Below are 12233 nucleotides of genomic sequence, written 5' to 3'. Positions count from 1 at the left end.
ATGTACAGATAGTGAGGAAAGTGATAAATTGTAATGATACACGAGGTAAATGATAACCTGCAGCTAACTTAGTGTGTCAGATTCCTAACATCAGAATTACATGGCATGTTCCTGAGTGAAAATTCCCCTGTGTTCATGAGACTCTTACTTTTTTAGGGTTTTAGTTTTACATGTTACGGGCCAATTGGAAGCAATTACCTTTAAATTTATTTGCCAGTGCTTCGGGCAAAAAAAAGATCTTCAAAATGATTTTTCCCAAACTTTCTGTGTTAGCACATGGTTAAATAGCGTGTGCCAAAACAGCACACTCTATTTAAAATGAAGAAAGGATACAAAGACCGGCAGTAGGAAGGCACTAAGGCCCCAGGGTCCTGCTAAAATTACACACTACTAGAGGGCTCCTCGTGCCTGATGCATTTTACACACAATGTCACGCACAAGCACATAAACACCCACAGTGTTAGCTGCTGCTCTAAAGCCATTATAGCCTGTGCCGTCTGTCGCTGTGGTGCATGTGCATAAAGCCATCCTTCCTATCCCTTTATCTGTCCCTCTACCTCTTTTCCTCTGTTGTCCTCATTGCACACGTGTCACTAGAGCAGGGAGACAGATGGTACCCTGCTGACCTCAGGGACATCCTAATTCAGTGCAGAGAGAGAGAGAGAGAGAGTCTATGTAATACGGTCTCATGAGAAACAGGAGAATCAGATGATATTAAAGGGTAAACATCCTGCTCTATGGAGAAGAAATAGTTGCCCTCAAAACACCATAGCAACAGTAATGACAGTAATAATCAGCAACTCTACATTAAACATGACATGACTGAAGATGAATGGATTAAGGATGAGAAAACCAGGTTTTTTTCCCCATTGAATTCCCCCTAAAATGACTCATCCCGGTGAGAGCCGTGTCGGCCATTTTCTAACCCGGACACAGCCTCCTCCCATTAAACTACTAAATGTGTTGTCTGTGCATGTGATTATTATCTTATTATCCTTCCTCCCTTCACCCCCAACTCTGGACACATGGCAAGGAGGATCTAAAAATGAAACACAGAAATGGCTCACACAGAACTCACACAGCGAGAGCAGCCTCACACATGTGTTGCTGTGTCCTGGAACCAATCACCAAAAGTTCAGAGGACAACAGGAAGTCAGGGGTCAGGCCACTGACCCCATGAATTCCTGTTTTTCAGCTACTGCTTTATTCTTTGAACCCCCCCCCCCCCACCCCCCAAACTCCATCTCTCCCTCTGTCATCCTGTTCCCCTCTGTCTCCCAGCCATTCCACTGAGCCAACACTGAAGGACCTATTTTCATCTGTTTGCCTCCTCCTCTCCATCTGTTAGAAGCACTTACTTCTCCCCCTTTCCCCTTCCTCTGCCATTTCTACAGCTATCTTCAGCTACCTTCTTTCAGCCTTATCCATAGTAGAACAGTTCTCTGCCAGTTTAGTCAGTGAAAGTCAAATAGTAAATCAAAACGTGCCATCAAAACTGCATCTGAAACATGTTTTTTTAGATACATATGCATCTCCAAAACCCATACATCCATACTGAAACACCTGTATTGGTCTTATCCCACCACGACATATTCCACCAATCCAAGCTCTCCCACTTACGCCCTCACCTCACTGGCTGAGTTCATAAGGTGCTTCCTGCTGAGTGTCATGTTGAGTGTGTTGTTGTGACTCAGCATGGGTGTCTTCATAAATACAAAGTCACTTCGGCTGGATATGGTGGAGTAGCAGGGTCTGTAAGTGCGCGTGTGTGGCTCTTGGGGGCCTCCCACAACCTCCATATAACGTATGGGTCCATCAGTGTTGAGCTGCAGGTGCAGGTCCTTGCTGGGCCTCTGATGGTAGCGGCTGGACCTGTGACGACCGTAGCAGCAGCAGTCAGAGCCTCCCAGCCCAGGGCCACGGTGCCTTAGGCAGCGTACCATAAGAACAACAAAGGTGATAAAGGAAACAGCTGATACACAGGCTAGAGAGATGATGAGGTACAGGGTGATGTCCGACATCCCACTGCGGCTGTAGAAGGGTGTGTGTCGGGGGCTTGCTGGAGCATCATTGGCCATGCTCTTCTCATCCACAGTTACTGTAATGTTCACAGAACAGGACTTTGGCGGGTCACCATTGTCCTGAATGATGATCACAATGTCATAAGCTGAGCCCCCTTCCTCCTCGGCCCACTTGCGGGCTGTGCGGAGCTCCCCTGTGTGTGCCCCAATACGAAACATGCCAGCATTTGGTCCAGGGGCAATGGAGTAAAACAGCCAAGCATTGTGCCCACTGTCTGCATCCACCCCTACAAGTTTATTTATGAGGTGTCCTGGGCCGGCAGATGGGGGCACAGTGAGCTGTAATCCTTTGTCTTTTGGGTAGGAGGGGTGTACAATCACTGGTGCATTGTCATTCACATCCACCACAAACACATGCACAGTAACGTTGGCTGTCCGTGGGGGGACCCCTGCATCCCTGGTCTGCACTTCAATACGGAAAGCGTTAAGCTGTTCATGATCCAGAGAGCGCATGCTGTAGATGTGGCCACTCTCTGGGTTAATGTAGACATAAGAAGAAATGGGTGAGCCCTGGACCATGCTGGGAAGGATGGAGTAGGAGATGCGAGCATTATCGCCAAGGTCTGGGTCAGTGGCTGAAACAGCAGCGATGGGGCTGCTGGGAGGATTGTTCTCTGGGATGTCCACAGAGTATGAAGGTTGAGAGAAGGTGGGAGCATTGTCATTTACATCAGAAAGCTTCACTACGAAGGTGGTTTGCGATGAAAGGCGAGGGGAACCGGCATCAGTGGCCCTGATGACCACTGTGTACTCTGGGACAGCCTCACGGTCCAGGCTGCCAGCAGTGATGAGGCTGTAATGGCTGTCAAAAGCTGAATTGAGTTTGAATGGCAAACCTGGCTGGACTGTTAATGTAACCTCCCCATTAGCACCAGAGTCCGGGTCCCGTGCTTTAATCAGAGCTATCACTGTCCCTGGTGCTGAGTCCTCTCTGATAGGACTGGTCAGTGATGTCAGTGTCACCTCTGGTGCGTTGTCATTCACATCAATGATGTCCACTATGACATTACAGGAGCCCTCCATAGCTGGAGAGCCGCCATCTCTGGCCTGCACCGTGATGTGGTATGCAGTGGCCTTCTCATAATCCACATCACCCTTCACACGGATCTCCCCGCTTTTAGAATCCACACTGAAAAGTCTGAGAACCCGTTCCGGAGTATATTTACTAAACAGGAAAGATATTTCTCCGTTGTTACCCGCATCGGCGTCCGTCGCGTTCAATTTCGTTACTAAAGTGCCATGTGCGACATTTTCTAATAGCCTAACATTCTTTATCGGTTCATCAAAGACAGGCGCATTGTCATTTACGTCTAGAATTTTAATGAGCAGAAGTGTTGAGCCAGATTTCTCCGGCTGACCCCCATCCACAGCAGTGAGCAGCAGGCGAAACTTGGCCTGCGTCTCCCTGTCCAAAGGTTTATCCACCACTAGCTCTGGAAACTTGCTACCATCACTTTTACTTTCCACATTCAAAGTGAAGAAGTCATTTGCTGCGAGATGGTAAGTGCGTAACGAGTTGGCACCCACGTCTGGGTCGTGTGCGCTCTCCAAACGGAACCTTGTGCCCGGCGCGGCCGCCTCTGATATCTCCAAAGAAATGTTGCTGGTTGAAAACTGCGGTGCGTTATCATTCACGTCCAGAATGTCCACCACGACGCGATGAATTTCCAGTGGATCCTCCAGAAGTATTTGAAGGTGCAGTGAACACACTGAAGTCACTTCACACATTTGCTCCCTGTCTATATTTTGTTTAATAACCAAATCGCCGGTCGCCTGCTTTACCTCAAAGTACTGCGTTGGGGATTCCGAGACCACCCGCAACTTCCTCTGTTCAATCCGCTGAGCAGTAAGACCCAAATCATTAGCAATATTCCCAACGACAGAGCCCGGCCTTAGTTCCTCCGACACGGAATAGCTGAGCTGAGCTGAGGCACAGGAGAGGCAAGCTAGATAAAAGCAAATCCTCCACAGCCTCCCTCTTCCAGAGCGCTTCCTCTGTCTGGAGTCCATTGTGCTGCGCTCCGAGGACCGGGGAATGGGAAAGTTTCTAACTTCTTCTTTCACCGTAACGTATCCATAGCGGTATTAAAACGAGGCTACCAGGCTCGATGGAAAACACTTCCGTTTTAAAAAGAGAGCGATGGGAAGTTTTGATGTAATCATGACGGCCAACTTTAAGGAGAAAACGACAACGAAAATCAAAGTATTTTCCGTCTCCACTGAAACTCTCTGCTCTGTCTCCCTGCCTCACTCCACTCATGGGCGGGGAGAGGCCACGGAGGCCTTCCCTCCCATTGGAAGACTGGGCTGGACCAGCGCTGTCACACAGCTCTCTCTCTCTCTCTCTCTCTCTCTCTCTCTCTCTCTCTCTCTCTCACACACACACACAAAACTTTTCAGACTCCACTTCCACTGACAGGCACGTATCTACTTCACTTTCACCGCAAAAGTTTTAGAGAACAATGCAAATAGAATATGAGAAGGAAAACCGTGTTATGACTGTGCAAATTAATTTTACATAATTCAAGAAAAAACAAATGATGGGTAGATGTCATCTTCTTGTTTGGAGAAAAAAAAATCGGTCACGTGCTCTCAGTGAGAGTTCCCTATGTCAAAACAAAGTTGTGTTATCAAGCAGCTGTTATTTATAGCGATGCTATTTGTAACCGCAGGGGGGCATAGTTTCCGATGTGGTTCCCCAAGCTAAACCCTACATCAAGTGAGATTTAAAATGTAACTTATTTTATAGTTAGGTCGTTCTACAACATATTTTTAAGTATAGATATGCCAGCTGTAAAAATGCCATGCAGCAGACAATGTGGACAAGTGGGCCATGTAGCTCTAATTAAGGAGCACATGTTTGATCAACAAGAATGAACAATAACAAACTATAATAGCTGCGGACATAAAAATAAAATAAAATGAAGCTTGGGCAGAAACATGATGATGAAACCCGATTATCTTCTAACCTGGGCATTTAATCTGAAGATGAAAATGTTTATTCTAACACTAGGTAATGCCACATGAAATGTTTTAGGTGAGGTGTATAATCTTCCATGGAAATAATATGTCACATTATCCTACTATAGCTATAGCTGTAGCCAAAGCAATAACTTTAATAACACTATTATAACATTATACCGAAATTTCATTGAAATTGATCAATGTGTTAAGAGAGTAAAATACATCAGAAACAGGCATAGGAGATAATTATCAAACAACTGTGTAAAAATTAAAACTTGCTCATGTATATGGGCAGTAAACAATAGGCTAGCCATAAAAATGTGGTAGAGAATTTGTGTCATTTGGTTTTCGTTATAGAGAAGCAGTAAACACTTTTTCGATTTACCCTTATTCAAGCAAAGAACAGCAAGAAGAAAGGATCTGAAAATTGCAAATGAATCTAAAAACAAAATAAACCAAACAAAACCGAACGAAAATAGAAATTAGGAGAATTCTGTTCAGCGTTGACAGGCGGACTAAATTTCATACAGTGCCCTTATATTTTCTGCTCACCTGCTGACTCTCAAAGGTCCAGGTGCTGTCAGGTAAAGACGCATCCAGGACACTGATCACCTCCTTAAAGTCTGTGGTGCTGCTGGGCTTAATCAAAGTGAAATCACTGTACTCTGACATTGGAGACATGCAGGACCTTAAGGACTGACTCTGAGACAACATGTCTCCTCCCAGGACCTCCACGTACTTTATAGGTCCGTCAGTGTTGAGCTGAATCTGCAGGTTTCTGTTGGGGTTCTTGTAATCATCACAGTCGCTCCGTCTCATGCAGCAACTACCGCTGCTTCTGCTGCTCCTGATGCATTTAACCGCTAAGATGAGAAAAGTCAGCAGAGACAGCACGGACACCGAGGCCAGAGACAGAATCAAATAAAGGGTGATTCTCCCGTTTTTCTTGCTGGGCTCGATCGCTTTCTGTCGCAGGTCTAAGATGGGCTCATGGAGACCGTCCTCCATGAGGATGGACACCGTGACGGTGGCGGACTGGACCGGCTCCCCGTCGTCCTTGATCTCTATAAGCAGCCTCTGAGAGGAGTCGTCCTGCTCGGACACAGCGCGTTTAGTCCTCACCTCCCCTGTGTACAGATTGACAGTGAACAGAGAGGCGTCTGTGGCCTCCGCCAGTTTGTAGGAGATCCAGGCGTTATGGCCCGAGTCGGCGTCCACGGCCGTCACCTTAGTAACCAGGTGACCCGCTTTAGCCGAGCGGGGCATCCTCTGATGAGAGAGGGAGCCCAGGGCAGCGGAGGACGGGTAAATAACAGCGGGGGCGTTGTCGTTCTGGTCCAGGATAAAAACATGGACAGTGGCGTTGCTGCTGAGAGACGGAGAGCCCTGATCCTTGGCCTGAACCTGAATCTGAAACACCTTCAGTTTCTCATAGTCAAACGAGTGCATGCTGTAGATGCTGCCGTTATCTGAGTTGATGTAAACATACGACGACACAGAAACGTCCTGCACTTTAGAGTCCAGTATAGAGTAAGAGATTTTAGCATTTTCAGCAAAATCCAGGTCAGATGCTGATACTGAGTACAATATAGATCCTGGTACCCCATTCTCTTTTAAATACACATTATACGAGGGCTGAGTGAATAGAGGAGGGTTGTCATTGACATCAGTGATGCTGACAGGTATAGTTTTCTTACTGGACAGAGGAGGAGAGCCTGAATCAGTGGCTGTTATCTCAATGTTATAGTGTGAGCAGCTCTCTCTGTCTAAAGCACCACTGGTAACCAGTGCATAGTTATTAGAAAAAGATGGTTTCAGATCAAAGGGTGTGCCCTTACTGAGTTGTAACGTCACTTTGCCGTTGTCGGCAGAATCGAGGTCTCGCGCACTGATCAAAGCAACCACTGTGCCACTTGGTGCATCTTCGCGTACTGGCTTTGGCTGAGACGTGAGGACAATTTCAGGAGCGTTATCATTGAAATCAGTAATATCAACCTGCACGCGACAGTGGCCCTCCATTTCAGGGCTGCCTTTGTCTTTTGCAGTAACATCAATGTCATAAGATTTGGCTGTTTCATAGTCTAGCTCCCCTTTCAGGCTAATTTCACCTGTCAACGGATTAATGTCGAAGATTGACAAAACAGATTCTGGTGTCCGAGAGCCAAATGAGAATTCAATTTCACCATTTAAACCTTCATCTGCATCTGTGGCTTTAGGTTTTATAACAGTAGCACCCTTTATACTTTTTTCACCCAGGGTTACTTTATAAACGTTTTTTTCAAACACTGGGAAATTATCATTTATATCAAGAACGGCTATGGTTATTTGTGAGGTTCCAGATCTCACTGGATTCCCTCCGTCTAATGCTGTTAGTAATATTTTGTGAACAGCCTTCTTCTCTCGATCAAGAGGCTTTTCTAAAACAAGCTCCGGGACGGTCTTGCCTCCCTCTATCTCTTTGATTTTAAGGGAACAACAATCATTTTTGCTAAGAGTATATGATTTGAGAGAATTGCTGCCAACGTCGGGGTCCGTTGCGCTCTCCAAGGGAAAGCGCGTGCCAACTGCTGCTGATTCGGCTATTTTTAAAGATAATTCATTTGATAGGAAACTTGGAGAATTGTCATTAATATCTCGTATTTCAACCTCGATACGGTGCAACTGTAGCGGGTCCTCAATAACCACTTGCAGAGGTAGAACACAACTGGCGCTTTGTCCGCATAAAGCCTCTCTGTCTATTCTGTCATTCACCACCAGCTCGCCCTTCCCCGCGTCCACACTGAAATACTGCTCACCAGCCTCAGAGGCGACTCGCAGTTTACGGTCAAAAATCTCAGAAAGTCCCAAACCAAGATCTTTGGCCAGATTTCCTACCACAGAGCCTTGTTTTAGTTCCTCTGGGATGCTGTAACGAGTCTGTCCGTCTATTGTACTCCACAAGAGAAAGAAATGATACCACCAAAGCGCCTGCCATCTCCAGTCTCGGTATCCCATTCTCTTTGTCATCCCTGATTCAGTAAAACACATCATTTCCCATCCACAGGAACAAAGGGTATAAAGTCAAAATCCATATTCCCAGACCGTGACATATTCCGTCAAAGAGATGCCTGTTCATGGTAAAAGATAAAATTTAGGTATAACTGTATACTTCGAGTATATGAAGCATTTACCTACTCTCCCCCCATTCTGAGCGTCGTGGTTTTGGTGCTGAAGCTGCATGGGGGAGGGAGTAGATCTCTTTGTACAGTTCTGAATGCTATTGGTGCACAGCATCCACCTCTCACATCCAATGAGAGGAGAGCTGAGCAGCACCGTTAAAGACACACTCACCACTTTGCACTGTCACAAAAGAGCAATTGAAGCACCACAAAGAGACACGAAGCACGCCCATGCCTAAATAAATGTAAAATAAATAAATGTATGAAGTTAGTGTCTTTATATCATGAAACATATTGTTAAAACTCGATTCCACAGAGAGCAAATTTGTTTTCTTGCTATTTATTTCTTTATTTTTCTAGTGAGAAAATACCATCACCAGCGTTTATGTAAACCAAAGAATCCAGCAATGAAATAAATGAAAAATAGTTATATAGATAAATGGTCATTCATTTTCAGAGTTACCCACTGACTACATGCACTCAGCAGTGATCCGTTAGCCTGACCTCCTTATGCCTCATGGGTCAGAGTCGCTGTCCACCCTTGTGGTGCTGAAAGGCTCAGCACGAAAAGCTTTTCAACATTCAACACACACTTCATGTCGATAATGATAACAGCCACTGTACCACACAAGTTGAATTTAACTAGACAAATTAAAAAATTCAATTTGGGTATATGTAGTATTTAAAAAATTCAAATACAAAAAAAAAACGTTCAGAATGTTTGAGGATCTGATGAATTGCCTGTTGAATCTCGTCTTACAAAGAAAGAGATTTGTCTCCTTTCCGGAAACTGCTATGGTCTTAAAAATCTGTACATGTCATTTTTTAAAATGACTTTTTGCTCACCTGCTGGCTCTCAAAGGTCCAGGTGCTGTCAGGTAAAGACGCATCCAGGACACTGATCACCTCCTTAAAGTCTGTGGTGCTGCTGGGCTTAATCAAAGTGAAATCACTGTACTCTGACATTGGAGACATGCAGGACCTGAAGGACTGACTCTGAGACAACATGTCTCCTCCCAGGACCTCCACGTACTTTATAGGTCCGTCAGTGTTGAGCTGAATCTGCAGGTTTCTGTTGGGGTTCTTGTAATCATCACAGTCGCTCCGTCTCATGCAGCAACTACCGCTGCTTCTGCTGCTCCTGATGCATTTAACCGCTAAGATGAGAAAAGTCAGCAGAGACAGCACGGACACCGAGGCCAGAGACAGAATCAAATAAAGGGTGATTCTCCCGTTTTTCTTGCTGGGCTCGGTCGCTTTCTGTCGCAGGTCTAAGATGGGCTCATGGAGACCGTCCTCCATGAGGATGGACACCGTGACGGTGGCGGACTGGACCGGCTCCCCGTCGTCCTTGATCTCTATAAGCAGCCTCTGAGAGGAGTCGTCCTGCTCGGACACAGCGCGTTTAGTCCTCACCTCCCCTGTGTACAGATTGACAGTGAACAGAGAGGCGTCTGTGGCCTCCGCCAGTTTGTAGGAGATCCAGGCGTTATGGCCCGAGTCGGCGTCCACGGCCGTCACCTTAGTAACCAGGTGACCCGCTTTAGCCGAGCGGGGCATCCTCTGATGAGAGAGGGAGCCCAGGGCAGCGGAGGACGGGTAAATAACAGCGGGGGCGTTGTCGTTCTGGTCCAGGATAAAAACATGGACAGTGGCGTTGCTGCTGAGAGACGGAGAGCCCTGATCCTTGGCCTGAACCTGAATCTGAAACACCTTCAGTTTCTCATAGTCAAACGAGTGCATGCTGTAGATGCTGCCGTTATCTGAGTTGATGTAAACGTACGACGACACAGAAACGTCCTGCACTTTGGAGTCCAGTATAGAGTAAGAGATTTTAGCATTTTCAGCAAAATCCAGGTCAGATGCTGATACTGAGTACAGTATAGATCCTGGTACCCCATTCTCTTTTAAATATAAATTATAGGAGGGCTGAGTGAATAGAGGAGGGTTGTCATTGACATCAGTGATGCTGACAGGTATAGTTTTCTTACTGGACAGAGGAGGAGAGCCTGAATCAGTGGCTGTTATCTCAATGTTATAGTGTGAGCAGCTCTCTCTGTCTAAAGGACCACTGGTAACCAGTGCATAGTTATTGGAAAACGAAGGTTTGAGAGTTAGAGGAGAATCTTTTGGAAGTTGCAATGTCACTTTTCCATTATCACCGGAGTCAAGGTCCCGTGCAGTAAGCAGAGCCACAACTGTTCCACTGGGTGCGTTCTCGGGTACGTGGCTCGGTTGTGAAGTTAGAACTATTTCTGGAGCATTATCATTCATATCTATGACCTCCACTTGTACACGACAATGACCCTCCATTTCAGGAATGCCTTTATCTTTTGCGGTAATGTCTATTTCATATGTTGCAGCATTTTCATAATCTAACTGTCCTATTAGGAAAATTTCTCCTGTTGCCGAGTTTATCTGAAAAATTGACAACAATGTCTCCGATGTGTGTTCAGCAAATGAATATTCAATCTCACCGTTTATACCCTCGTCTGCGTCTGTTGCTTCTACCTTTGCGAGCATGAAGCCACTTTGACTATTTTCAGGTGCACTTATTTTGTATAACGCCTTTTTAAAAACAGGGACATTGTCGTTGTTGTCTAAGACGGTTACTATAATCTTTGATGTTCCTGTTTTGACAGGATTGCCGCCGTCTAACGCTGTCAACAGTAAATGATGGACATTTTGTTTTTCTCTGTCCAGCGGTTTCTCTAACACAAGCTCTGGCACTTTTCTTCCATTAGCCAGCTCTTTAATTTTAAGATTAAAACATTCATCTTTGCTAAGACTGTACGACTTTACTGAATTACTGCCTACGTCGAGATCTTGTGCGGTTTCCAAAGGGTAGCGCGCACCCACCGCTGTCAACTCTGCAATTTTTAAATTTCTTTCTTTGCTGAGAAAACTCGGGGAATTGTCATTGACGTCTCTTATTTCTACCTCTATTCGATAAAGATGTAATGGGTTCTCTATTACTACTTGCAGAGGCAACACACAGCTGGCGCTTTGTCCGCATAAAGCCTCTCTGTCTATTCTGTCATTCACCACCAGCTCGCCCTTCCCCGCATCCACACTGAAATACTGCTCACCAGCCTCAGAGGCGACTCGCAGTTTACGGTCAAAAAAATCTGATAGTCCCAAACCAAGATCTTTGGCCAGATTTCCTACCACAGAGCCTTGTTTTAGTTCCTCTGGGATGCTGTAGCGAGTCTGTCCGTCTATTGTACTCCACAAGAGAAAGAAATGATGCCACCAAAGCGCCTGCCATCTCCAGTCTCGGTATCCCATTCTCTTTGTCATCCCTGGTCCGTTAAAATATGCTATTTCCCATCGAGGTGTTGTTCACACAACCATCTCAACATAAATTCCACCGCGAGAACGGACATTTCATTATAAATAAATCCCAAAATAAATGGTAATAATAAAGGTCTAAATTCAGGACGTCTTCGGATGAGCACATCTCCTCTCCAGCTCTGAGCACTGTGAGGGTTACCGTGATGAGAGTGAATGGGGGATGGAGTAGATCTCTTTGTACAGTTCTGCATTCTATTGGTTCACTGCATCCATCCGTACTATCCAATCACAGAGAGCTAACTCTGCCCACAAAGATACTGCACCCCCTCCACTGCAATAGTGATAAACAACCATGGCACAATGGTTGAATGAGAAAGAGAACTGTGTGATCATTTTAGGTGAATTAGGACATAACAAACAAACAAACAAACAAACAAACAAAGAAATAAACGCAAAAACAAGGATTTATAATCCAAAACTGACAATCACGTTGACGTCTAATTTTCAGTGACTGCTGCTGCCATATAGAATCCTGCCTTTGCATATAATTAAATTAACGGGGATAATTAATTATTAAATTATGAAAAGGCTGGTAAAGTATATTTTCCCAATAGTCAGTTGGCTAATGTTTAAGACGTATGTATTACAGGGGAGAGACTTAGACTTTAAAAAAAAAGGAAATATATGTGTGCAAATTTTCTCAGATAGTTTGTGGTCATTTAAAAATGTTATTTTG

The 12233-nt window shown here is 45.3% G+C and overlaps 3 protein-coding genes across 13 annotated transcripts in view; all 3 read right to left on the bottom strand.

Annotated features, from left to right (window-relative positions):
- LOC121188170 (protocadherin gamma-A4-like) overlaps window positions 1–12233 on the bottom strand; it is a 205088-nt gene that overhangs the window by 10762 nt on the left and 182093 nt on the right. For 2 of the 11 annotated variants that reach the window (XM_041047772.1, XM_041047773.1), the window contains exon 1: window positions 1629–4322. The exons of the other annotated variants lie outside the window; for them this stretch is intronic. In XM_041047772.1, coding sequence (XP_040903706.1) covers window positions 1629–4091 — 2463 coding nt within the window. In that variant the 5' untranslated portion in view covers window positions 4092–4322. Of the gene's footprint in view, window positions 1–1628; window positions 4323–12233 lie in introns of those variants that run through there. 11 annotated transcript variants of the gene reach the window in all.
- On the bottom strand, window positions 5568–8072 carry LOC121188897 (protocadherin gamma-C5-like). The gene has a single exon (XM_041048844.1). It carries the CDS (start codon window positions 8070–8072, stop codon window positions 5568–5570), a length of 2505 nt encoding a protein of 834 aa, XP_040904778.1.
- LOC121188896 (protocadherin gamma-C5-like) lies at window positions 9029–11530 on the bottom strand. Its single transcript, XM_041048842.1, has one exon. The coding sequence runs from the start codon at window positions 11501–11503 to the stop codon at window positions 9029–9031; it is 2475 nt and encodes an 824-aa protein (XP_040904776.1). The 5' UTR covers window positions 11504–11530.

This window comes from Toxotes jaculatrix, chromosome 10, assembly GCF_017976425.1.
Source record: "Toxotes jaculatrix isolate fToxJac2 chromosome 10, fToxJac2.pri, whole genome shotgun sequence".
In the NCBI taxonomy this organism is placed as follows: Eukaryota; Metazoa; Chordata; class Actinopteri; family Toxotidae; genus Toxotes; species Toxotes jaculatrix.
This window is presented reverse-complemented; position numbering and strand designations above follow the sequence as displayed.